Below are 27,973 nucleotides of genomic sequence, written 5' to 3' on the forward strand. Positions count from 1 at the left end.
ATTCTCAAAATTCTTTTAAGTACCTAAACAAGAAAATCCATTATTACCCTAACACATTTTTGAGGTTCTGCACATATATATTCTACAAATTTAAGAAATTACTACAGATCAATCACATATCTATATCACAAATGCACTCACATTCATATGTGGCAAAAATATTATCCTGACGTTTAGTTATTTGTCATGTAACCGTGAAATGAGGAGTCTGACTTGACATCCACAAATTAGAGGCACTTTTCAGGATGGAGATGTCTTGGACATCCAAGTGGTGGATATCCAATTCCTCCAGCTGTTTGAATTCAATTCAAGGAAAAAGCAAACTGCCTGAGGTTTTAAGGGAGCTGGTCAGCAGGGAGACTTGGAGAAAATGAGATCTTCAGAGAACTTCTATCACCTCCCAGAAACTGCTTTTCACTTCAGGCTGGAAGCATCTTACAGAGGTATTTAGAAGCTGAAAAAGGAATGGTAGGGGCAATCAAGATGCCCCTGGCCCTTGGTCCAATTTCTGGAGTTAAAAATGTAAAGTGGAAATGAAAAACCAAACCAACCCTCCATTCTTGTAGGTCAATGCCCCACCTACAAAGGGCAGTAAATTCTGGATTTCTCTTGACAACTGAATTCCTTGTAAATAAAAGGGAATGCTATCCCTGCCAACTCTCAGAACCAAAAAGTCATAGAAATCACAGCACTCGTGAAGCATCCATGCCAGGGTCTGTCCCTGACTCCAAATGGCCCGAGCGGAATGTACTTTTCCATCAGCAAATTGATGATGAAATCCAATAAATTTAGTCAGTCCAATTGCTGCCCTAAAAGGGGGAGGGGGGCAGTTAAGAACCATTTTTATCAATGGTTCTTTGGGGGGAAAAAAGTCCACCCTCTAGATAAATTACTAAAATTCCCCACTCCCACCAAATACATTCCTCTATATCCTATCCAATTTATTCCATATTAAAACCAGATCCCAGAATACCAAGAAATACAAGTTTAATTAAAAAGCTATTACCTTTATTTAACTGCAAAACTCCACTATCTTAACCTTTGGCTTCAATTTGGTCTACCACCACACACCTCAAAACATATATAATTGATCCCAGGAGGTGGAGGTACTGCTTGAGGGGCTGGGAGCCAGCTTTGTATAATACACCTTTGGGTGAGCAGGACTACAGCAGTTTTCTCTCCATGAAGAAGGTCAGTACATGTTAACCTATTTTACATCCTTCAGTTCGAGCTGGGGGACCTACACAGCTAATTAGAACTTCCATCTTCATCGGGAATCTTCATTTGCAGCACCAAAATGGGAACAGATCTGTATATTCTGGGATGGAAAACAGTTCCTAACCATGTGGGAGTAGGGGATGGGGACTGAAACATTAACCCAGCCCAAACGGCAAAAAGTCGCATTTAATTTACAATGTAGTCAAGGTTACAGGTAAAAAGCTACACAGAAAGTGTGGAAAAAAGTCTATTTCACAAATGTACAAACCTCTGTCCAAATCTCCCATAGATGTTCCCTCCCTTTGCCTCCTACGTGTCTTGGCCAAGACCAGCCTTAAAAGTTCTGAGCTACCAAGGACTCACATCACAGGGAGGGGAAAAGCTGCTGAATCTAGCCATAAAGTCATCCTCCTCAAGAGATGGTCACTTGCCAAATAAAATCTTTTAATGTTCAATTTAAACTACCCTAAACTGGTCATAACCTTTTTTAAAAATCATCTTCCTAATAACTTTTGACAGGAGAAATAAAGCCTTGTGAAAACAACACCCTGGAATCAAATGAGAAACATTAGCAAATGGAGTGCTGATGTTTTATAAAAAAAAAAAAAAAAAAACAAACAACCACAGGTCAAATTACAATCATGTTTTAACCGCAACTACAGACCTGGATCTAACCATTCTTATCCCAGCAGTAAGGACAGAAGGGAACAGGTCTAACTATAGGACTCCAATTTACGGACCTGGGGAAAAGCTTTAAGGTTAAGCCTAGATAAGGTTTTCATGAAGAACTCTAGAACCCTTTTATGACCAGTCTATAATCCATGAGAACCCTACTGTCATAGGAAAAATTCATTAAAATCAACTCTATCTGGGAATTTCAAGTATAGCAAATACAAATCAGGTCACATGACCCACATTATCAGTAACACTAGCAGCTTTCCTGCTACATGGCCATCCAACTCATCTTGAGGGCCTGGTGTTCATTACAAACAATATATCTTCAAATAAAAAAAATGATCCTAGAAGGGAGGTCGAAGGGCCTGGAGAAAAGGTGGCTGGGCAGTTTAGCTCAAAAGATGCATGAAATAAATTTCTATACATAGAAAGCGTTCTGAAGACAGATCTTTAACGGGATATTTCAACCCCAACCCCAGCCCGTCATAAAATTACATGGTTAGGACACCAAGAGACATTCTGAAAGACGATACTGCACACATGGAAAGTTTTTTTTTCCTCAGTTCATTAGCCCCCCAAACCACCCTTCCACCCAATTCCCACCCCACCCCAGGACCAAAAATATCAAATCAATAAGGAGGGTGTGGGCTTCTTGCCAGGCCAAGCCTCCTTTGCATATTTCTTCTTCTTGGGCTCGTTTACAGCTTCAGGATTGTAGACCGCAGGGTTTGGTGCAGGGTTCATATTCACTGCTGATGGCACAACGGGGGTCAAGTCCACCTCAGGCGCGAGGTTTGGATAGGGCATGGGCAGGCCACCAATGAGTGCAGTCCCATGGATGCCATGTGACTGAGAGCCTGCCTCACTGTGGGTAGGGGGCAGGCCCCCATACAATCCTCCGCTGAATGGAAAGTTCTGCATGCGCCTGCTCACTGACTCCTCCAAACTGAGGGAACCAGGGCCCTCGACGCGTTTCTTCTAGAGTTTGCAAATAAAGAGAGAAAAAGATGAAGCAGAAAAAGAGACAGACCTTCACCTTAGATCAAGCTCTATGGTAACCCTGACAATTCCCCACCTTCCCTCTTTGATCTATACTGTGGTCTTAAAGACTCACAGATGCAGAAGAACCTTAAAGGTCAACTTAGTCATCCAAATAAGAGAAAGGGAAGAGACCAAGAAATAAAAGGCAATCTAGAACCATCCCGGAGGCCTTTCCTGGAAAAGCCTGTTATATCTATATCCACAATGGGCAGTACCAGGCCAGCTAGATAGAGGATATCTCCCAAGCATCCCGTAGCCCAGCCAGATACAAAACAAGGAATTATCAGGAAACTAGAAAATGGAGACTGATGGGAAAAGCCCAATATTAAAATGAACTATGTCACTAAACCCCACATACATGAGGAAGGGGCATTTAAAAACAAGACTGGAGCCACAGCTCATGGCACATATCATACTTCACTAATCCATACCTTAACTGGGACCACTGCAGTCTGTACCATGTTTCTGAATCTGCCAACAGAAGGATCCACGTCTTCTGCAAAGGGCAATGGAAACAAAGTGCAACCAATGTTTAAATGAGAAGAATGCACATAAACTTGCCATCAAATTATTTCCGCGGCACTGGCCCTTTGCAACATTATAGTAATCTATGATATTAGCTGCATATGTTTGCAAGTACAAGCCTACTTGAAGCCTAGCCCAGCACTTGTCACCCAAATCAATGTAAAGACTGGAGAACAGTGCTCGGCATTCTGACTTGAATTTCTTAACTTATGATCCAGAGGCCACACTTTGCCAAGAGACGTGAAATCTCTAAGGGTTCAATTAGCTATGTTGTACAACAAGACTAGGATAAGTAGCTCCAGCTCTGAAGCTTGTGAACACGTTGTACTAAATCACAATCCTGATCCTGACCTCCCATAATTGGCAGAGGACAGATCAGCTAAAATGACTAAGAATATTAACAATGTGAATAGAGGCAGCATGGGTAATGCCTTGCCTATACAAAGACATGTGTTCCTGAAGAAAAATGGTCCATAAAATGAATTTCTAAAACTAAAATCCTATTTTAAAATAATCCTGCATTGAACTCTTATAACATAAAGAACTTCCTTGGTCATGTGGAGAGAATGCTACACTTGGAATTAGGAGATCTGAGTTGGGATCCCAGCTCTGCTACTTATTAGATACCAACTTAGCCATAAAACAAAGGAGGACAAAAACGGAATAGCCCTGTTTTCATAAAACCCAATACATGAAAATCTAGGCTTAGGACACAGATAAAATATATATAGTACTTATATACTATATTTCATCTGACCTTCTCAAAAGCACTTTGCAGCAGGCAGTGCAAATTTTATCATTTCCACTTTACAGATAAGGAAACTGAAGCTCAGAGATGAAGACTGCAAAGTTAACAAATAGCAGAGACAAAATTTGAATCCAGGTCTCTAACTCCAATCCAAGCTTTCTCTCCACCAAAGATGATGTTTGTTTGGTTCTCTGAAAGGACAAGCTTCTCCCTCAGGGAACCCACACTCACCTGGATTGATGATCTCATCGTCTTCACTGAAAGTTACCCTAGAGTTCTTCCGTTTCCGCTTTGGTCTCTGGATGTCCAAATTCCCTTCCTCAATGGTGAGAGTAGAAATCCGTTTGTTATGGGCTGTGTTGAACTCTGTCAAGTTCTAAGGATGGGTTCACAGAGGAGACAGGGAGTCAGTGTACCTACAGATAAAGGTTTCAGGGCAGGGCAACAAGATAAGAGTATCAGGACTAGGAGAACCTTTGAAAATTCATCTTGTCCTTTCTAGACAAACGGGGATCTATGCTGTTGTTCAAAATCTCAAATTTCTTTGATTCTATATTCACATATCTAATGATACTTATTTGTCGGGATTTGGGAACTTCTCTGTGACTAGTAGAACAGAAATCATCCAAATGAAATGAAAAAGCAGGGGCAAACATTATTTGGACTTTATTATTTGTCTGAAGAAAGGTGATATAAATTCATTCTTATCATGACAGATGAAGAAAAACATCTGGATGCAATGAGATTGGGGGAGCTCCAAAGAACTTGGTTTTAAGCAAAAAAAAAACAAAAACCAACACACAAAGAACAAAGAGTTCCTTTCCTCTGTGCATTTCATTTTTGGCATTAAGATTTTGCTCTTTGTTCCCCATTTTATTCATACTCATGGAGCCATCTATCTCAATAACTGGTTTTGTCTTCAGTACAATTTACTTGCTTTATCTTCTGCTGGACTTACTCCAATCTGCAATGCAGCCTTGGAGTTTCTGGAGACCAGTCCTTGGAGGCTGCTTAGCAGTACAGGGGTTCCCTAGTATTTCACTAGGAAATGGAAAGGAGGATAGTTATTTGTGGGGAATAGGCAGGAGGGCAAATAGGAAACAGAAACAGCTAAAAGTGAATCTGGCTGCACAATTATCAAGGCCAAATCCCTCTTTTTACAGAGGAGAAAACAGGCCCAGAGTGTCCAAGTGACCTGCTCATAAACACAGTGCCAAAGCTGGACTAAGAATCTTTGACTCCTGGCTCTCAAGGTTCTTTCCATGACTACAACTTCTCATTTTGGCAAGACTAATATGTCTCCCTCATTTACCATATTTATACACCCATGAATAGGTATCCACGTATCTAAAACAATCACCCATACACGCACCTATGACACAAAGCATATATACATATGCACAGAATCACCATATCCATAGAGCAAATAAGAGTAAAGAGTTTAATGTAAATTTTGTGAGTCTACGCCAGGAAAATGAAAAACTGGTGTCATGAAGAAGCCTTTGGAAGTCAGGAGATCCAGTCTGAGTTTTGCTCACATTCTGTTGTGGATCTACAGAGTTATGACTCTGAGCAATTACCTTCATCTGTGATGATGCACCAATGTATACGTGCACGCGCATGTGCGCGCGTGCACACACACACACACACACACACACACACAATCCCACCTGTAATATCAGCCCATGTATAGATTCAGAGCTTAAAAAAAAAAAAAAAAAAAAAAAAAAGACATTTATTGGAGAAAAAGAAAAAAACCTTTGAGTTCAAAAACACATAAATTAGTTTTCCAAATCTATCCTACCAATTCATTTCAGGGGTCCCTGTGAGCATCATGGAAGATATGGATGCCTAGAAAAGCAGTACAAGTGAAGGGGGAGAGCCCAGAGAGCCGTGCTGGTGCCCATGAGGTAGGAAGGGTTCCAGGGTTGGGCTGGATTCTCCACAGAGATTCCTGGAGCAATAGAGACTAAAAACCGGATGGGAAGTGCTATAGCAAATGTGGCATAAGGAGCTTCCACACAAATAAGATCACAGATTCAGCAATGCATATGAGGAATACAAAAGTTATACTAAAAATGTAAAACACTGAATTGAGTTTTAGGAACAAGATGATTTTTCACTTTTCAGCTCTAATCAAATCAGTCCTGAATGAGAAATTATGAGTTTGGGTTTCAAAAAGCAAAAGATCAAACAAACTTGTACATCTATTAGGGTGACAATTATATGACTGTCTAAGACAGAAAGCTGATCTGCTTCTACTTTAAAAGGTAACCCAAGGGAGTGAGCAGGGGGGGGCCATAACACAAAAGACACAAAAAGATCTACATTCCAATCCCTCCTCAGAACCTCAGGACCTCTATGGCCATGGGCAAATCACTGAACCACTTGTAGCCTCAGTTTCCCCAACTATAGAATGTGAAAAATAATACCTATAGTACCTACCTCACAGGGTTGCTGTGAGGTCCATACAAAAAAAGCATGTAAACGTTCTTTGCAAACTTTAAAGTGTTCTATAAAATGTCAGTTCATATTAAGGTGCATCAGCAGCAGACCCACGGGAAGCAGCTTCCAGGAAAGGCAGACTGTACCGCTCTAGAAATGGCTTCCTCCTGTGGGCAGCAAGGCCCAGAAAACCAAAGTAAGTCCTATGTTAACATCCTAAGAGTTCCTAAGCTTTGTGGTCTACACAAAGGAACAACATAGGCTATGGCTTCTACCTGTCTTAAAGCAGCCAGCTAGAGGAGAGGGACGAACACCTGTAACTCACAGCCTACAATGTGGTCTATGAGCCCATGAAGGTGACAAAGCAAGGAAGATGAGATGTCATGAGACAGATGAGCTTAGCCCCCCTCACCAAATAATCTCCCCATTTCTGGGTGTGATGAAGTAAGCCAGCATCACAATGCCCACCCAGCAACAATGCTGATGTACATCATGGGGCTCAGGCTCTGTTTGCTGCTGATTCTTTTGTTCTCCCAAGTGGAGAACTACAAATTACAAGAATGGAGGATGTCTCTGCATCATTTACGTTCCACACATTGGTCCATAATATCAAAACAATACCACAGAATTACATCAAGCTCAGTCTCCTCTTCTGGGAGGCCCAGTAAGCCCTTGAGTTCATCATCCTCTCCACCCATTTTCTCATCTCCTTTCACCGCTGATGGCAATGTTTGAGGCTTCTCACGAAGAGTATACGCCCGTGTAGATGCACCAAATGAGACTGTGGAGTCGATGGGGATCTGTTGTGGTTTGTGAGGCTCCAATCGAATGTGACCCAAGAATGTGCCGTGTGCTGGGAAAGATAAGAAAGGTAGGAATGAGAATGGAGCCATTCTATAGCGTCTCTGAGTTTAGATTCTCCAGTCCCAAATAGCAGTGATCTCCCAGATCACTAACACCCTGCAGATAGTCTTAATATACAGTTCCAGAGCACTTTCACATATATTCTCTCATTTGAGCCTCACAACAGGATAGATCCTCCACAAGGAATTCCTAGAGCCATAGAGACTAAAACCCACAAGGTGGGAAGTGCTATAGGGGCTACAGCAATTGTGACATAAGGAGTTCCCACACAAATAAGATCACAGCATCAGAAAAATACAAGAGTTACATTAAAAATGAAAAACTCTGAATTAATTTACAAAACAAGATGATTTCTCATTTGTTAGCTTTATAATAAGTCTTCCTATGCTCACATTACAGATAACAAAATTGAGGTGAAGAAAAACTAACTAGCCCAACAACACAAAGTCAGGAATTGTCAGGGCTAGGACTTTCAAGACTCTAGACTCCTGTCCCCTAGCTACAACAATAAGCAACCAGCTCAAGAGACATAGAATTTCTTGTAACTTAATGGTTACAATCAGGTTTTTATGTCAGAAAATTCACACTTCTCTATGATGACACTCATATAATCTCTAGCCTGGACACCACCTTCTTTTGCCTTTTAAAAAGCCCTAATTCCCTTTTCTGAACTTTGAACATTTTTAGCTCATTCCTTACACAGATGCAAACTCAATTGTCCCAGCATTTTGAATGTTAACTGTTGCCAGGCTGCCCTCATGTGGTCTAGGGTGAAGCAGAAATGTCTTAGCTCTTATATACTACCATAATATACAATGATGCAATGATTATAAAGTGCCCAGTCTAGATTTGCTAACTGAGTTTCTCTAATTCAGAATAAAACCTGACTAAAAGAATGACCATGCTGATCTTCTCTCAAGATTTTTCCACTTGGTCTACACTAAAATGGGAAATCTACATATGACCTATATATGAATGAACAAAGGACTATGGGGGATCTGACTCTCCTAAGGCAATGCCAGTGCCCTCATGTGTCACTTCCAGTTGACCAAGGGATTGAGAAGCCATAAAGCAAGAGCTCATGCAATGAACATGTCTGAAATGAACAAAGTAAAACCAGATTCACTTAAGTGACTCTCAATCTGTATATAAATTATTTGTGGCCAAGTTTTTAATCCAGTTTTAGTTCCCAACAGTCACTTAGCATACGCTATTGTCATGTGCTCTGGGCACAAATGAAAACTGTCAATGACTCACTGGGGCAGCTAGGTGGGCTCAGTGGATAGAGTGCCAGGGATGGAATCAGGAAGACGAGTTCAAATCTGGCCTCAGGCACTTAAATCTGGAAAAGTCATTTAACTTCTGTTTGCCTCCGTTTCTTCATCTAAAAAATGGAGATTACTTACTATTCTTGTAAAGGTTGTCGTAAAGATAAGATGAAATAACAATTGCAAGGCACTTAGCACAGTGCTGAGCACATAGTAGGCATTATTTAAATGTTAGCTATTATTGGTCCAAAAAGGCCACATTCCTAAAATGAGAGCTCTTTAAAAAGATAGTATCAAGGGGGAGAAGTATATGTATATGAGAAAGGTATACATCACAGTATGCAAATACACAGGAAAGAAGGAAGTGTGGGGAAGTGGTAGTCTTTATTGAAAGCTAATACCACAATTGATTATACTCAGGTTTAATACAAGCCAGATTCTAGGATAACAGTATAAACCTTATTCAGATCAGTTACAAAGCAAATTTAATGTCAGCCAAAGTAAAACAATCTGGAAGGTGAATTTTCTGTAATTAAAAAAAAAAATTTAATTACTTTCTAAAGTCAAATAAAGTAATATATGAATATTACTTTCCAAAACGGCTTCCTCTTTCTGCTAGTACAGATAAGACTGGCATTCTCTGCACAATACTGTGACCTGTCCACTGTTATTTACAATAATAATCATTATTATGCTACAACCAGATCCTAGTGCTTTGTCTTTTGACTAATCACCTCAAGACACCAGTGACAGAGTTTAAGCCGTCCCTGGCATTAAATCCTCTGAATTTTAGACTCTTTTTTAAGACCACAACTTCCATAGAACTAACTGCTCTCTATAATCCTGGTTCATGCAATGATGTATTTTCATGGGAGCAGTCATTGACACTGAGTAGAATGGACTTATGGAAGGACTTTTCCCAAATGAGGATCTATAATGAGTAAGTTATAGTAAGTTCTCTACAAATTCTTGGGTTCCAAAAGGTACTCTCCAACCCTCCAACTTCTGGTCTTGGGAAGCTACCTCTCTCTCTGCACTCCTACTACCTTCTCTGAAGGAGAGGGAAGAGAGCCTTCCCCCTTATGGCTTCTCTCCCTATATCTCCAGTCTCAAACATCAGTTATTTCAAGTGAAGAAAAAAAGCTGGAAAAGAGCAAGCAAGTGTTATATATGCAAAATTAAATGAAAACCCCTTAATGTCCCATTTAGTCAGCAGTAAAGCATTATTTAAAGACTGATTAGTCCAAAGTAGTTTTACAGGAAGTAAAGTTACTTACTACTGTTGAGATCTATTAGGAAAACTCTCTTCAGATGCTTGTGATAGACCAAGGCAGCATGGACTCGGGAGCAAGATTGGTGATCAATGGTAAAATCACATAGATCAGGGTTTCTCCCAAACAGGTAATACTTCTTTTCATCAATGATCAGTTTCTAAGGTTGAGTACCAAATAAACAACATTACTTAACATCTTGAATTGTTGACTTTCCCCCAAAGTTTTCCAATCAATAAAAATGTTCAGCTAGTTAATAGTCTTTTGTAGAGTGATAGGCTCTTTGTCAAAGACAAAATATATTTCATAACACTTCTCCTAAATAGAAATCACATGTCAAATTCAGGGACACAATTCAATCCTCCTGCCCCCCCCCCAAGAATCTCATATTTGGAAGGGACCCCAGAGAACATCTAATCCAACCCACTATGTGAGCAGAAATCTTAGCTACAATAACATCCCAGATAAATGGCAATCCAGCTTTTGCTTGAAGACTTCCAGCAACTAGAATTTAATTTGTTTCTGAGGTAACCCATTCTATTTTTGAACAGTTAATTATTACAAAGTTTCCCCCTATATTTAATGGAAATTTGCATCTAAATTCACTGCTCTTATTGCTATATTTTGGAATCAAGCAAAACAAGTCATCCCTATTTCACGTAATGGCCCCTCAAATGTTTTAAAAGAGGAACATTGCACCTCCCTATATGTCTCCTATTTTTTTCAGGCTAACGAGCCGCAGTTTCTTCAACCTTTCTTCAATAATTCTAGCATCTTCAGGCTTCATCCATTCTGGCTGCCTTTTTTCTGGATATACATCAGTCTATCAAGAATCCTCTCAAACAGTTAGTACTTTCCCTTCTCCAAATCTCTTGGTCTTTCTTTTGTACATACTAATCTAAATACAGGTGTCTCCCCTGTTAGAATGTCAAATCTTTAAGCTCAGGGACAACTTCGTTTTGTCTTTATTATCTGCAAGCCCTGATGCACAGCAGCTGCTCTTTGAATAAATGCTAAGTGCTGAATTGTTCCTCTATGATCAGGCTAGGGGACAAGACTATCAGCTCTCTCTCATCCTCTTTTTAAGTTAACTCCTTTTCTACCTCCCTCACTCCAACCCCATCACAAAACAATGCTAACTAAAAATGAAACTTTTCATACTGCCTAATTTTAAGTTGAAAATGTAAAGAAAAAGCACAAGGCATGATTAAAGCAATAAAGATGATTAAACATATTCATTCTGATTTCTCTATCCAAACCAGTGCTAGTCATCACAATAATCACCTTGGAAAGCTATGTGCTTCTTCCACATCAGGTCACAGGCTTAGTTCTACGCGCTCAAGGCTTTGACTTTGACCAAAACCACTACCTTCCACTGTGAATGCATATCTTATTCATTGTACAATGCTCTGTATGACTTTTGTTCAAAAGACAAATATTTGCTAAACCTGAGTATGTACCGAACAACACAACCCAGGTTCTGAAGGCAGTTACCAAAAGTAAAGGCAGCTCCATGGAAATGGAAAGGAGACAGGGTGTCTCCTAAGGTAGAATGGAGGACAAACCTCTCTGCAGGATAAGGTTGTTCTAGATTTCTTTTTTAAATCAAGTTCCCTTTAAACTCACCTTAACTTTTTTAAAATAATTTTTTTCCTAGATAAAGTTAGGTAACAAGGAAGAGTGGCCCAGGGAATGGCACTCTTGGGAATTAGGGAATCCTCAATTCTGGATCTACAGAAGGCTACTGTTTCCCAGGGTGTCTCAGTTTTTCTATTACAAAAGAGATAAATGACTTTGAAGATACAATTGACCACAATGAGGCCACAACATTTTCATTAATTTATTTACATCAAAAGAGAGGTGTTTCCAATAAGCTCTATCAGTAGCAGACAGCCAGGTTCAGTGCAGTGGGGCAAGAGTGTCAAACTCAAAAAGAAACAAGAGCTGCTAAAATAAAATGCACAAAAGGATCCCTGCAGCAGGATGAGGACTTAGAAAAATCACATATCAATGTTATCTATGTTTCACTGTATTTTAAGTATTTCACTAAATATTCCTCAAATACATTTTAATTTGTTCCTACATGTTTGACACCTCTGTCACAGTCCATAGTCTATAGTATTTTTATTATTCAAACTCATTGACTGTAACCTAATTTACTTTGGTCTCAGCTTAAATTAGTTCTCATTAACCTAGATATGTGGCTCTACTCTCAAAACACATACACTGTTCAATAGCTGTCACTCATGAAGCGGCTTCTACTTTGAACCTGCTTTAAAACAATGAAAATTAAAAAGAGCCTAAAAGCTCACTCAGGGTCTGTTGTAGGCTGGTCAGAGTCACTCAGTTACTGAGCAATATGTAATGGGTACCCTCCTTGTCTCCCCTCCTGCCTTACATGACCCTGCTTCTCCAACAGCAATGTTCTCATTTTAGCAGAGAAATCTGAGTCTCACCCAAGGTCACAGAGGTCATGAAGGAACTAAACTAAGATCTGAGCCCAAAGCCCTCAGAACCAGACTCAGAACCAGCATTCCTTTCTCTTGCTCTCTGCCTCTCCTCTGGGTGACCTTATCTATTCACCTGGCTTCGGGTTATCACCCTTGTGCCAATGACCCCCAGATTTCTATCTTCCATATCAACCTTTCCCTTGGGCTCCCGTGCTGGATTTCCAACTTCTGGTTGGATCTCATCATCTACATGAACCAATGGAACCTAATGTGGTCATGTCTAGGAATGAAGGCCTTCTCCCTTTAACCTACCTTTCCCCCCTTACCTTCTCCATTCAGGTAATGGTACCACCATTCTCCCAGTATCTCAATGAGGTCGACTTTAACTTTTCTTTCTCCCTTACCCCATATCCTAGCAGCTGCCAAATACTTCTACCTATACAACCTGAAGTAAATGAACAAGCCATTTATTAAATGCCTACTATGTGCGAAGCACTGGCAAAGCACTCAGTGCTTTATAAATATTACCATATTTGATCTTCACAACAACTTGCAAGGTGCTATTACTATTCCCATTTTACATATGAGGAAACTGAGGCAGTGAGGTTTTGAGACTTGCTCAGGGATACACAGCTTGTAAGAGTCTGAAGAGGGATTTGAACTCAAGTCTTCCTGACCCCAGGCCCAGTATTCTATCCATAATCACTTAATTGCCCTTGGTTTGATTTTTTGAGGCTGTGCTCCCTATCCTAGCCCCTCAACCCCCCCTCCTTAATTCCATTCTTACTCTCTTTTTATATAGGCTACAAGACAATCTTTTAACCACCCATACTACCTTTACCTTATCCCTTCATGCTACTTCCCAAGTAATTTTCCTGATGTTATGGTCACATCACTTCTTACTCCCTTTCAGAGCTCCCTTATTTCTTCTTCATGTATTCTCAATACTATCACATTGGTCTCCTCTGTCTTCCGCGTTCTCCTACACTGTCTCTGTGCCTCATGCTTAAAAGAGGTTTTCTTTCCACCTGTCTTTGGATCCCTCCTTTCCCTTTAAGGCTCAGCACAATGTCTACAAGAAGCTCTTTGAAGACACTCTTTTCCTCATGCCACGGGTCAGTGACTTCCTTTCTCAAATGTCTTAACCTCTTCCTTGTATATTTGGATCCATCTGTCCAAAACACAGGCCAAGTTTATCTTAGTATGTTTTATAAATACTCATGGGGGATTTATGGTGGCAAATCGATTGCACACTCTTTACAAGTCCTGAGAATGACATCGAATAAGGCAAGGCTTAACCATGTCTAACAGGATCTGCTGGGCTATTCCCTCAATGTCCCTGTTTCATAATGTCACATTCTCAGACTATGGGACCATCTCACATCTGAGTTCACTTCAAGCAGCCTGGAATTCTGAGTTTCACTCCTGCCATTATTCCCAGTCTGGCCATCATCAGGACTGTACCTTTGAGTTATAACCCAGAGTGCTCACCTCAACATGCTGGGCTTAAAAGACTCATGGTTTACTTTAATATTGCACTTATAAAACCCAGCTATCACAAGACACATCCCAACCTTCTGGAACAGCTCAGGATACAGATAGCTTGGTTAGTATCAAGTGCTTGATAATTCTACAGAGATAAGACTGTCCCGCTCTGTTGCTAATAAGAATGACAAAAAGACACTCTTAGGATTCTGACTTGCCAAATATGATTTTGCCTGTCATCTAAGGGAGCATTTAAAGGAGAGATTTCATTCTAGGTACTAATAACTAGTTTATAAATTATATCTATTTGTCTCCTCCACACTTAAACTGATAACAGAAATGTTAGTTGAATTCCAGTCAAATCAAGAATTTTTAAAAGTTTAAGAGATTAAAAAAAACAAAAACAAAAAAAACCTCCAGGAGCTTACAGTCTAATGCAGGAAAAAAATCACAAACAACTGTGTAGAAACAAGACATAAACAGGTTATAATGGGAGTAATCTCAGAGGGCTGGCATCAAGATGAAGGAAGCCTGGGAAAGGCTTCTAATAGAAGCTGGGAGTTTAGCTAAGGCTTGCAGCAGGGTAGCCAAAGAAGTCAGAGCTGGAGAAGAGGAGGGATACCAGTGAACACTTGCTGTCAGGAGATGAGTATAATTTCTTAGAAACATTCAATCAATAAACACTTAATAAGTTCCTACAAGTGCCAGGCACTGTGCTAATCATAGAGATACATAAAACAGTCCTGCTCTCAAAGACTTCAGTCTAATGGGGAAGACAACATGCAAAGAACTATATATAGACAGCCTAAACTGAAGATAATCTCTGAGGCAGGCAGAACAATTAAGAGGAGTTGGGAAAGGCTTCCTGCAGGAGGTGGCATTTAGCTGGGTTTGAAGCCAGGGAAGCCAGGAGGGGAGATGAGTGTGATCTGCACTGGTGCATAGCTGGAAGCAAAGGAGCAGAGATCTTCTGAAGTCTTCCTTGCAATAATCTCTACAGGAGGCTCTTATAAGTTCTACTTTAAAAAGTGGAACCTATGATAAAACAACTACAAGTGAGTGACCTGAGATTACCTCACATTTGGGTACAGGAAAGAGCCAGTCCCTCATATCAAACTATACTTTAATCTAGCGTAGTCCAACAGGAACCAATTACAACAAAGTCCATTGGAAGTATCTTTCATACAAGGCCACTTGTCAAGCAGGATAGTACAATACATAATGTTTAACAAGTAAAGAGAAATTATAGTAACTGATGTAAAGCAAAGAGGTTCTTTGTTTCATGTCATTTAGCAACACTGATACTGTCGCTGGGTGATATGATGTCTCAACCTCTTAAGTTCTGAAAGCTCTTTTTTAAAAAGTTCAACTGGATTCTGGTTAAGTACTCTCAGCCTCCAAAATTGTTTATGCACATGTATGCACATGCATGAGGGAGTGGGGGATGCCACAATTTATAAGGTGTAATGTCCAGTATGTAAACTCCTTTTCAGAATTCCTTTTAAAGGTGTGAAGTAAAGGTGTGAACCCTGAGCTAGAGAATTGTTAAGTACCGACTTAGCACCTAGTAAGAACCTAATAATAAGGAACTTTGAACACTTAATTATTTGTTCCTTCAGACAAAGCCATCATTCCCATTCCTCTTTTAAAAGCCTGGCTCCTTTGTCCAATCCTCTAAGCAAAATTCAGGGACAATCCTTATAGACTCCTCTTTCTCATGCTCTGTATTCCATTATTCCATGTGATTTAATCAGCTAATTCATTCCCAGTACATCTCATGCTGTTTCCCAGTAAGAGACAGAAGCTTCTTATAGGCCCTTTGCCTATAGCCTTAAGAGTTCAAAGGTACATGACCTATTTAAAAACTGGGAAACTGGAGAATCTAACATATACCTCATTATGTTCAATGTGTTATATCATTAAGTATTTTTAATGGAAAAATTGGGAATTGAAAATAGCATTACTGGAAAACAAAGCAGAGAAGTGGGGGTGGGAAGTGACTCATGCTTTCCCATGATGGAAAAAATGCATGATATGTATTTTCATACCTCAATTAACTTGTCTCCTTTGACTACATCCAGATGTAAACCAGGTGGGGGTTTACCTGCCCTAGAAAATAAAGAGAAAAAGGCCTTCAGGATGAGTACAATGAATGCTATTTACAGTTTCTGTTCCCATTGAGTGTTGTAGCTCTCCAACCAGCCTATAATTAGTTCATGTTCAAGTAGAAATGCCATCTCCTTCACTGTTATTACAGCTCCTTTCCACTTTTCGATGCTGTACTTCTCCAGTGATTCAACTGCTCCAAAACAGACTTCAGTTAAGCAATATTTAGAACAGCAGGAAAGAAACCTCTATTTTAAAACCATGTCTACCTTGCAGGAAAGGCCTATAAAGACAGATTACTTCCTCCACGGTGATGAGGAAATGTGGGCTTGATTCTAAGGTCTGACACTTACAATCTGAAAAGGCAGAATAAGCCAAGAAGTATCTGGGGCTCAAGGTATGAAATAACATGCAGGAAAACTCATAGTTAGTCATGTCACAGTACAAATACAGACTAGGGACTTGGACCCTGAAAAGAACACAAACATTGTCCAGTTCCGAGTCTTAGGTGACCTTGACATAGGACCCCCTACCTCCTGCAGGAAGACGAGGACACAAAAGAGCATTATCTTCCTCTACCTGCCCACAGCCACGATAAATCATCTCAGTCCTGAACTGGCTGCCTGAAGGCCCAGGGGTGAACTTAAGAACAAGAATCAGACAAGGGATCACATGCACCCAAATCCTCCTCCTCCTCCTTCATTTCGCTTCCAGTGAAAGCCTGGAAGACCTTTCCCATGACCCTGGAGCTAGACCCCTCTGAAAACAAAAGCAAACCTATCTATATCCATCCCGCTAATATCCTACAGACAAGAGCAGTAACGACGGAGTCATGTCAGGAGCCGGACCGCATCCTGCCAGCAAACCACCAGACAGGCGGCGCGCGCCCACCCTCCTTCACAGGCGGCCCTGGTCTGGGGGCTCTCAGCTACTGGGAAAGGGACAGCCTCGGGCTCATGAGTCTGCACCTCCGGCTTTCGTTCTTCTCACTTGTTAGGGGCAGGGGCCCGTTTGAGGACCTCCTCCGACGCTGACCTCGGACGGTCGCTGGATGGATGCTCTTACTCTTGGGCGCGCTTGCTGCCCGTCCGAAGTGCTGCTCAGCTTTGGGAGGGGGGGAGCGGGGAGGGGAGGGTAGGCCAGGGGAGGAGAACGATATTGAGGCTCACACCCTGGGGGTCCTTGGCGGTGAGATTAGGCCGGAGGCCTTTCCAGGCTTCCCGTTCAACCGGGCAACAGCTCTCGGGCAGGGCAGGGGGGGGCGGTGTCTGCGATTTCTCTCTCCCTCCGGTATGTCGGTCCGCCCGCCCGCCTTTCTCTGCTAGTCTCGGTCTACAAGGGCCTAAGTGGGGAGGCGGGGCAGGGGGAACCTTTCCCCCTCTTAACTCTTCCCCTCCCCCTCTTTCAGCGGCCTCAGGCCCGACCCCCGGGCCCCGGGCCGGCCCGGTGAGGGGAGAGGAGGCGAGAAGGAAGCAAGGATGTAGGATGGAGGCCGCCCCCTCTCCCCGCTGCCCCACACGGCCTCCCGGCCCAGGCCGTGAAGCCTGACCGCCGCGCCCCAGAGACGCCCCTGCCCCCGGCCCGACCCGGACCCCGGCGCTCACCAAGTCGGGCAATCGAACAGCGGGAGACTGGAGCCTGAGTTCGCGGCTGCCGCCATCTTGCGTCTCCCCCTCCCATTTGGAGAACCCAAAGCATGCTGGGAAGTGGGAGGACTGAACTGGGGAGGGGAGGAGAGAGATCCCAGCAATCCATGCGCGTCTCTCCACCCTCTCTGTCCGAAACAGCCTCCTCCCCCATCTCGAAGACCTAATAGCAAGGTCTCCGATGGCGCATGCGCTGTTCTGTCCCGCCTCCCGCGTGGGTCTGCGGGTCTGGCAGATTGAGCCTCGGTTCTGACGTTTGAGCCAATAGAGAACTTAAGTTCTGAGAAAGCTCTGCTTCTGGTTAAAACTAACTAGACAGTCTCTGACGTCTTGGGTTCTCACCCCCTCTCCCTCCCAGCTCTGACATGCTGGGTTCTAAGGGCCCTCCCAGCTCTGACATCTTCATGTTCTAAGGCCCCTCTCAGCTCTGATAATCTATGTTCCATGAGCCTTCCCTACTCAGTGTCCTAAGGCCTCTCCCAACTCTGACTGTTGGGTTCCAAGGTTCCCCCTAGCCTTGAGATTCCGTGTTGTAAGGTCCATCCCAGTTCTGACATTTCACATCCGGCTTTGACATTCTGCAATGGATAGAATACTAGGTCTTGAGTCAGGAAGATCTGAATTCAAATTTGACCTCAGTAACTTACAAACTGTGGGGCCCGAGATAAATTACTTAACTTGTCTACCTTAGTTTCCTCAACAGTAAAATTCCTACCCTTGTAGAGTTTCTGTGAAGATCAAATGATGTAATATTTATAAAGTGTTTAGCATGGTATCTGGCACATAGTAGATCCCTAATAAATACTTGTTTTCCTTCTACTGTCTGCTTCTAATATCCTGTTTTTCTAAAGTCTTTCACAGCATTGACACTTTATGCTCTACAGCTACTTCCAGATCACATGGTATGGTTAAGGGTCCTCCTATCCGACCTTCTGTGTTCCATGGCTCTTTTCAGCTTTTTACATTTTATGTTCTAAGGTCCCTTCCAATTCTGACATTCTGTGTTCTAAGGCCCCTTCCAGCTCTGAGGCTCTTTTAAGATCTAATATTCTGTGTCTTTTGATCTACACACAATTTCCATATTCTAGCATTCTATCATTAAGGCCGCTCAGGAAGCAGGACTTTGCCATTTTATATATTAAGGCCCCTCTAGCTTTGATATTTTGGAACGTAGTGTGGTACATATAAGCACTAGGTCTCAAGTCAGGAAGATCTGAATTTAAATCTGAGCTCAGATACTTACTGTGTGATTCTTGTTTGCTTCAATTTGCTCATCTGTAAAAGGAAATGACAAATCCCTCCAGTATCTTTACTAAGAAAACCCCAAGAGAATCATAAAAAATGGATACAACTGAACAGTAACAATAATAGCTTGGATAGTGTATGTTCTAAGGTACTTCTCAGCTCGAATATTATATATTCAGTATGCTGGCATTCTACATGCTATAGTCTAGCTCAGCTGATGACCACCTATATTTTGCAGTTGCTCCTAGCTCTGACATTCTGTATTCTAAGGGCCCTCCCCAAACTTATATTCTGTGATCTAAAATTCAAAAAGATTGATATCCCAAGTTCTCCTCTTGCTCGAAAGCCCATGATTCATATACTCACCACCTTCATTCAGTGCCTTTCCCCATGCTTTGAACAGGGAATCCTGCTTTGTAACTGAAAAGCATGTAGGATAGTCCCATGACTGATTTCTACCTCACCCCATTCCCTTAGCTTTGTCTCTTTTGTGACAAAAATGACTAGAAATTTCTCCCTTCACCCAGGGCTCACAGAACTTTCACATAAACCTTCATTTAAGAGACTTCGAGTCCTACTGCTTTCTGAAATGAACTTCAATTGTATTGTAATATTTTTCAATTTAATTCAACTGAAGAAAGGGACTTGGTAGATACGGCTTAAGTGGGTTTTTATTACCAGCCATGACCCGTGATGAATGATTACATCAAGACCAAATATTATCCAGGAAAAGAAGTAGACTGATCACATAAAAAAAAAAAAAAAAAAAAAAAAAAAAACAAGGAATGACAGAGTCCAAATTTTAGATTGATAACCATTAAATATTTAAAAGTCCAGAGAAATGGAATGACAGGTGAGATGTATAGAGGATGAGAAAGCAAAGATTCCAAGGTTGCATCTACTCTGATGAATACATGTCAATGAAGTCCCAGGACCACTGAAGCATCAATATGCCTGAAACGAAAATAAAAACCTTTCCTGGGGCAAAACAATGAAGAGGCAGAGGAAAGGAGTACTGATGACAACACATGCTGACTTTCTTTCCTAAAGATATGCCATGCTAGAAAGTGCTGAATTTAATAGACACTTTTCTTAAAGCCCTGATTGGATCTGGAGAAAGGCAGCAGCTACCCACAGAAATGAGAGTAGACAACCAAAGTGGAAATCCAAGACTCCTAATTAGTAAGTTATTGTTCCAACCTAATGTACATAGCAGCTTATAAAGTTGAAACAGCAAAAGAGGTAGCCCCCAGGTAGCCCCCCTTTCTCCATAGTTTGACCATTGGCCACAGTACCAAGTTGTGTTGACCAGAAATAAGCCTCTCAGCCAGACCTCAGTTGTGTTGGTTATCTATGCTTTTAAAATGTATTCAGCTCTTCCTTTTCTTTTTATTGGATGGGAAACAAGGTAGTAGGAAATGGAGCCCCCTGACTTTTTCCCCAAAGGAAACAAAATTCTTGGATCCAAAAAGAGGGAAAGAAATAAGCATTTTGCAAGTGCCCTCTATGTACCAGATAGTATTACATGATTTACAAATATTTCAATTGATCCTCACAGTCCTTGGGATGGGAGTACTGCTATTATCGTTTCTATTTTACAGTTCAGTAAACTGAGATTAATTAAGGTACTTCTTTAGGTTCACACATATTAAGTATCTGCAGAAAGAATTTGAACTTAAGTCTGATTCCAATCTATCACTCTTTCCACTAAGCCACCTAGCTACATCTAGGCAGAGATAAAATGACTTCAGAAAAGAATAACATCAATACAGGGTCGAAGTAAATGACCATCTTCAACAAGGTTCAAGAGCCTTTACCATAAGATGCATACCTGTAAATCATAGAGGTAGAAGGAACCCTCAGAGATTTTAAGTACAAATTGTATCCCAAGGATTCTCTCTACAGCATTACTGGGACAAGTGGCCATCGAGCTGACATTGACTGCCTCTCAAAACAATCCAGTTAATTTTAGGACTGCTCAAATTCTTCTGGGTAGATCCTGTACTCTACCAAAAATGCTTCAGCTAGCCCAGAACACTTATCTTAGCAAAGAACTGATCCCTTTGATGTATTTCAGTGACATCTCAAACTGGGGCAAATAGCTGGTAAGCTCACAGTGCAATATAAATTTAATTTGCCTTTAAGAATTTCAGGGAAATAGGTTAGCTCAGTACATTTATAGGATCTCCTCCTAGATAATATATTTTCTGTCCAGAAACAGGATATGTTTTTGTCTAGCTCAGAGGACCATGCTATGGAAACAGCTATGAGCTGGAATACTACTTTTTATCTGTCACCTCAATCTTGTGAAAAACCTATAAAATAGGTTCCAGACAGGAATGCTGAATTCCTGTGTTTTCTCTCTCTCTCCAGTTTTGTGACTCATGACTTCAAGAAGATGGGAATAATTTGCACACCTTATTTTCAGGGAGTGATATCTGAGAAACAATTATGCTTAAAGCAGCAAATGAGACCAAGATTCAATCACTACTTGCTAGGGGTTATGGGGACTTTTAAAGCTTTCAGTTCTTTTGATCCATGCTTAAGTAGTGATAACTTTTGGTCAACAGTAGATGTGTTGCAGAGGAAACATTTAGAGGTAGGGAACCTGGACTGAAAATCCAACTCTGCTCCTTATTCCGTGTGACCATGAACAAACGAATGAATCAATCTGGGCCTTTTCCTTATCTATAAAAAGGAATAAACACCATGGCTTTAAGCTCTGTTGGCCACTCTCAATCATGACCCTAGATGAAGCCTCTTTTGATCTTTCCATTTCTTAGTACTCAATACTAAGTGTACTTTCTCCCCTCTCCCATCTAGTAGTCCCTATACCCCTTTCTTACCCCTATAATCCTTTCTGTTCTAGCCATGTTCCCGCTGTTTCCAGCACAGTGGATGCAAACACAACCCTTTTGGTACAGGGGGCAGCTTGCACTACCTACCCCTCTTATAATGCCAAAAAAAAACCCTCTTTGTTTGAGTTCCTGCATCATCAGTGATGTCAGGATAGGCTTGCAGACTGGGAGGCAGCCATCTAAGTCCCCAACATTGTGCTCTGGAGAGCCTGGGCAGTAGCCTTTGCATTCTGATGTATCCACAATAGGATAAAGAGAAAAGAACTAATCTAAAACCTGGAAATGAGTTCCTGGATGAGAAATCAGAACATCCTGGAGGCACATTTGGAATCAGAAAACTCACTTGGATTATCTGACACCAAATGGACTACAGTAGTTGAAGGCAACATACCAATCAATACAAGAGCCAAGGGACCTCCATTCACACCCATCTCACATACATTTGCTAGTATCGTGGTGATACTAAGCCTCTTTTTTAAGCTTCTGTTGTTTAATAAATAAAATGGAGATAAAAGCATTATAAATTGATTTGCAGAGCTTAAGGCTCTACATCAATGTGTTATTTTTAGTCAAATTTCAATTTGGGGAAAAGTACAATTCTTTCCCTCACTAAACAAATTGATTAAGCCATCTGAAGGCAAAGCCTAGATTAGGACTTAAAACCCATGATGGGTATCTCATTCAGTGCATTTCTAGTGAGTATGGAAGACTAATCAAAACCCTGAGCATGGAGTCAGAAAGACCTGGGTACCAGTCCTGCCTCAGTTACTTATTAACTGGGAGATCTTGGGCGAATCCCCTCATGTCTGTGTTTCATCTCTAAAATGTTGACTATGTAGCACCTACTTCATGGAAGTAAACTGCTTTACAAGTCTTAAATGTGATAAGTTATCATTCCTTTAGTTAATAGGGCCAGGAGGATTACAAAGGCACCATGTTTTGTGAAGTTGGAGAGTATGTACAAGAAGGTGTTTAAGACCCTTGGACAGTCTACACTCCTGCCTCAAAGGCCCCAAGAAAAGGTACATTCTGTAGGAGCTAAAAATGAATCTTAGGTCACAGTCGGCACTGTGTCTAAGACCTTTTCATCTTGAGAAGGGAATTATAGAAGTCCTAAGTGCAAATACTGTAACAGCCTCTGAGTGGCTGAAGCAACCATGAAAGGGAGAAGAATAGTGTCGGTTCTTTCTGCTATGATCTGTTTTGCACTAGATATGATACAATCATTTCAAACTTTTTGCTCGAGAGCCCAAGATGCAAGTGGGCCATGAAACACTCCTCTATTATTCCCTCCCATACCAGTTTGAGATCACTTTAGAACCTAGCAGACTCCTATTTTCAATATTATCCTAATAGGCAGGTAGTTCCAACTTCATTCCACCAGAGAGTTCTGATTTTACCTGAGGAGTAACTGATTTTGTCCAAACTCTCTAGGGTTCTCCACAATTTTGGAGGAGGAGGTGGAAGGGGAAAGTCATAAACAACAGGCTTATAAGGCATTCATCTGGCATTCTTTTGAATAGGTGAGCGAAATCTCCCAGAATGTTAGAACAGACTAAGAACCCTAGGATTTTAGTGCTATGAGGAGACCGCTTTTAAAATCGTCCTCCAATGACTCACTGAGGTACAGTAGAACTCAAAGGCAGGCCTAGTGGATCACAAACTGTGGCAGATAAGCTTAGAGAGGCTACAGACTCATATAGTATGCCTACAATCTGGAGATCAGTGCTGCTGAGCTTAGAAAGACTCACTACGGCATCTTGTATTTTCCCAGTCATACCAATCCTATGGAACAAACCATCTCCCAAATCACAGAGGAGTTACCTAATGATTTGTACTAATAGAGGAAGCAAGTACCCACACTTCCAAGAAGTATTAACTTCACAATCTTGCCCCCCAGAACTCACCTGGAACCACCACTCTTGCTTCTAGGGAGCAGCAGAGTATAGATTCAACATTCATTCTATCAGGACATTGATCCACATAAACATAGTCAAAAAACTTTTAAAAATGTTTATTGATATTAATTGGATGGAATGGTGGTGTGATAGTGCAAAGAAATGTGTGCAATTCTGGGGCCTTGTTTTTCCTAATTTTCACAGTTGGATGGGTCAAAGAGGATCAAACAAATACCAAGGGAGGCTGAGGGAGGGTGGAGGACATCTATACGCTTGGACTGGCCTCGAACCAGCTAGCTCATCATCCGGCGGCTTGGTTCACATTTAGGTCAGAGCTGGAAAGACTGAGCTCACTCCATTCACTCCAGGCCGACACATGGGGAAAGGAGGCCACATCTGCATGTGGCACAAGGACGGGTTCATTTCTAACATTTTCAATCAGTCTAAACTATATTCAGAGAGCTGAGTCTCCTGTTCATAAATTAGTTTCAAAGGTTAGCATTACTATTCCAAACCAGCATTATTTACAAAATGAACCTTTTACCTGCTCTAGCCTCAGGTTCATAGGATAAGTTATTAAAGAAAACTTCTGACTAGTTTTAAAACTCTCTCTTCCATTCATCACCCAGCAACTTTTGAGGGGGAGGGAGGGAGAAGGAAAAGGTCAGAGGAACATTCAACTTTGTGACAGCAACAATCATCATTCACCAGGAATGAAGAGTCACAAACTAAATAAAAGTAAATTTAAGTCACTGCAAATTGTTTGCTCCCATTTAGCTTTTTTTTTTTTTTTTTTTTTTTTTTTTTTTTTAAAGAATGCCACTTTTAAATAGGAGTGATCTGTTCAATCATCCTCTCTATAGATGAGAGAAGGGCCCCAGGAAGTACTAATAAATACATTGGTTAAGTTCATTTGAAAACCAAAATAAGTGCTGTCTGAACACAATCCAAATGGGTGAGGTGGTTAATGATCCACAGTCACCATTGGATTGACTTCAGCAGAAAACTAAAGGATGAAATATTAAGTCAAAAAGGGAGGTGTACCATTAATTAAGACTGGCCAGTTCACACTTCCAGCTGAAAACACAGGGCTGAAATCTTCCAAAGCAGATGGGGAATATTTTTCTTGGAAATTCCCAAATCAAAATGGCAAGTAAGAAAAATTGCTGGCTTATCAAAGGTTCTTGATGGCCTCCATTACACTGGGCTGCCAGAAAATCCTTCTGTTCCAGTTGCTGGTAAAAAAGGCCATTCTGAGCACACACATAAAAGACAACAGCACAAGAATGTAGTGTGTTACCTGTCAAACAAGAACTTCAAGAACGGAATCTCCACGGACTCACTCATCAGCGGACATTTGGGACAGAGAGCAATCAGAATACGAAAGAAAGCAAAAACCCACATAAGTTAATTCCTAATTTGCAAAACTGATACAATTTGTACATAAACTGATAAATACCATCTCCATGGTTCACCAATCCCAAGTCCTAGTCACCAGTGGTTAGTTTCTACCTAGATTACTAACAGGGAGCTTGGGGATGCTCTCTTGAGGGGACCGGTTTGCTCTGGAGACACCGACACACTCTTGCTTGGAAGCTGTTCAGCAGGAGCGGAGTCTGAGGAAATCGGCCACTTTATTTGGATGACCAGACGATAATGAATATCAAGATTCCTATAGCCAATGCAAGCACAAGCACCAGGATGCAGATCTTCTTCCGGGATTTTTTCTAAGGAAAAGAACAGATTGGTAAGAAAACAGCTTACTGGGTTTTACCTCCAAAAAGTCCAAGTCCACTTTCAAAAGGCTTTATACTCCTGCCTTCTCCTAGTACTTCTGAACTGCTATACAAAGGGATTCATGGCAATCTGAACAAGGTAGCAAACTTGCTGGAACAGAAGGCACTAAAGTTAGGGCCCTTGAATCCAACTGTCCTATTTTAATTACTGGATAATGGAATTAATATGAAATTCAGCGGCAAGCCCCCAAACTTAATAATGTAAAAAAGAGACTAGCATAGGTTGAAGGTGGGAAGTGATACTGGTCTAATACTCCCAATATTATGCTTTAAGCACAGTCAAATAGTTCAATATGAGTTCCGAGGAGGATCTGCCTACATCTTATTTGCTCATCCTTCTGACTCTGCAGCCTCTTGACTGTTATAAATGACTCTCCCTTCTCCTTTGCTATTTGTATTCAGGGAATTGTCAAGTGCACCATTTCCCCCGGCAGTGACTCCTGTCTTTGTGCCCTGCTTTCTGCCCCCACATCACCCTGAACCCAGGGACTCACTACCACATCTATCGAGACAACTGGACTTGCCCCCATGGGCTCTCTGAAGAACACTCTTTTGTGACTTGGCAGACACTAGCACAGGACTGCCCAGCATGGCATGTCCTGTCATCAAGAGAATGTGCTGTGCTCTATGAGCAAATTAGAAGTGAATTAGCTCAGGACAAACACGAGATGTGCAAAGTTGGAGAATCCACCAAGAATCCACCCCAAATGTTCATATGAAGTATTTGTGCCTAACCTGTGGCAGGGCACTCTGAGCTCGTATTAGTCTCATAAGCCACAGCCGGACACAGTAACTTGATTCCAACACAGTGATGTAATGCTGGTCATCTTTGAGAGCAAAGGACAATAACTTGCCTCTGAACATCTCTTCTACTCCAGCTCCACCAGTGGCTCTGCAATCCTACCTCTGACTAAGTTTTCTCATCTAAAATTGCGGTTTTATCATTTAGTGCCTATGCCAGTCTAACAGGGACAGCAGTCTATTAAGCTTCCGTCCAGCTTTGCCTTTTTATGTTTTAAGACCCCTTCAAGTTTTGAAATTAGAACAGCTAAGTGCCAGGCCTGGACTCATCTTCCTGAGCTGAAATCTGGCCTCAGACACACACATTAGCTGTGGCGCCCTAGGCAAATCACTTCAGCCTGTTTGCCTCAGGTCCCTCATCTGTAAAATGACATGGAGAAGGAAATGGTATTTAAAAAACCCTTTTTATGCTCAAAGGCAACATAAATGATGACAAAACAAAAGACAAAACAAAGATGACACAATCTCTCATCTAACTTGTAATGACTTCCACTCGGCAGGAACAAAGCATCAGCAGACTGTTCAAGTCTATGGGCCATAGTGAAATAGTTTAACCTTCAGAAACCAGGGTTGAGCAAAGCCTAGTATAAATCAGTGAGATCTGCATGGAAAAGATTGGGAAGGACTGGCCCACTCCCCCAGCCCCAAGGAAGCCATCCTCACAAAGATCTCCATCTTTTGTTTGCAGAGCTTTATTCAACCAAAGGCTGATTCTGCTCTCATTTTTGTCATTATAGACACAAAGTGGCAAAAGAGAAGCCGAGGCCCTAGGCACTGGCTGCTGCTTTGCCCTTTCCCTTCATAAGCCTCCCTCTCCCTTCTGTAAGATGGAGATTGTGAGCAGGGAGCACATTTCACCACCTACTGGAGAGTTCTTTTGTTTCTAACTATAAAAGTATGATATAAATAGATGCTATTATTATTCAACTGAATTTCCAACATGGCCTCCAGAAGAAGTGAGTAAGTAGGACTGAGGGCCAATCACAGATGCTATCCTCCAGCATAAACTTGAAAAGGCAGCTGGGGCCTGCTCCGGAAGAGTCTGACCTCCACATTTACCTGATAGTATGCAGCTCGCTGCAGCTGGTCTGTGGCTCTTTCAACATGTACCTCAGAGCTCTCCACATTGGCTTCTATGCTATCTGGAAAAGCAAGAGATGTTGGAAGTCAACACATATACACACATACACTGAGTTCTCTCTCTTTCTCGCCCCTACTCCCAAGAGAATGAACTGATAGCTCTCCTTGTTTGACCCTGCTATCATTGTCTCAGTTGTTTGGACATATTGAGAGTGCAGAGGAGTTAGGAGACCCTGATGCTACATTGGTGTGGTTGGGGGGGCTGAAAGTTAGGTACAAAGACAATGGCAAAAAAATAAAACAAGGCATGGCAGACACTCATATGTGTAGAGGGCCAGAACTCTGAAAAAGTATACTTAAGACTCAGTATGATTGATGAGATAATGATTCTTTAGCTAATGATGTAATCACTCTAGTTAAATACATATACTTAATGTGCTGTGGTGATATAATGCTACTATAGTTAGCACTTGTGCAGTAATGGCTACAGTTGAGCATGCTCAGTGTGATGTAGTGACAGTAATCTTACTGGAGTATTTAAAGGAAGTCTCGG

At 41.5% G+C, this 27,973-nt stretch overlaps 2 protein-coding genes, 1 long non-coding RNA gene and 1 other non-coding gene across 7 annotated transcripts in view; 1 reads left to right on the forward strand and 3 right to left on the reverse strand.

Annotated features, from left to right (window-relative positions):
- Positions 1-1,385: 1,385 nt before the first annotated feature.
- On the reverse strand, positions 1,386-21,904 carry PPP1R8 (protein phosphatase 1 regulatory subunit 8). Of its 4 annotated transcripts, none has more exons than XM_074305639.1 (7): positions 21,834-21,904; positions 16,039-16,099; positions 10,062-10,215; positions 7,285-7,505; positions 4,439-4,583; positions 3,366-3,430; positions 1,386-2,871 (listed from the first exon to the last, which is right to left on the reverse strand). In XM_074305639.1, the coding sequence occupies exons 4-7, from the start codon at positions 7,348-7,350 to the stop codon at positions 2,518-2,520; spliced, it is 630 nt and encodes a 209-aa protein (XP_074161740.1). In that variant the 5' UTR covers positions 7,351-7,505; positions 10,062-10,215; positions 16,039-16,099; positions 21,834-21,904; the 3' UTR covers positions 1,386-2,517. The 4 variants fall into 4 exon arrangements, with proteins under 4 accessions (XP_074161740.1, XP_074161738.1, XP_074161741.1 ...); XM_074305637.1 differs by lacking the exon at positions 21,834-21,904 and adding an exon at positions 17,701-17,821; XM_074305640.1 differs by lacking the exon at positions 21,834-21,904 and adding an exon at positions 17,087-17,679.
- Positions 7,306-8,650, forward strand: LOC141563893 (uncharacterized). Its single transcript, XR_012488532.1, has 2 exons — positions 7,306-7,523; positions 8,392-8,650. It is a non-coding gene; the product is annotated as an uncharacterized LOC141563893 (long non-coding RNA).
- LOC141565267 (small Cajal body-specific RNA 1) lies at positions 13,962-14,128 on the reverse strand. The gene has a single exon (XR_012488943.1).
- Positions 21,905-23,844: 1,940 nt separating the features above from the next.
- The window catches only part of STX12 (syntaxin 12), a 32,711-nt gene continuing 28,582 nt past the window's right edge, over positions 23,845-27,973 (reverse strand). Inside the window, exons 8-9 of the mRNA XM_074305641.1 lie at positions 27,400-27,482; positions 23,845-25,470 (exon numbers count right to left, since the gene is read on the reverse strand). Coding sequence (XP_074161742.1) covers positions 25,378-25,470; positions 27,400-27,482 — 176 coding nt within the window. The 3' untranslated portion in view covers positions 23,845-25,377. The remainder of the gene's footprint in view (positions 25,471-27,399; positions 27,483-27,973) is intronic.

This window comes from Sminthopsis crassicaudata, chromosome 3 (assembly GCF_048593235.1).
Source record: "Sminthopsis crassicaudata isolate SCR6 chromosome 3, ASM4859323v1, whole genome shotgun sequence".
NCBI classification, from domain to species: Eukaryota; Metazoa; Chordata; class Mammalia; order Dasyuromorphia; family Dasyuridae; genus Sminthopsis; species Sminthopsis crassicaudata.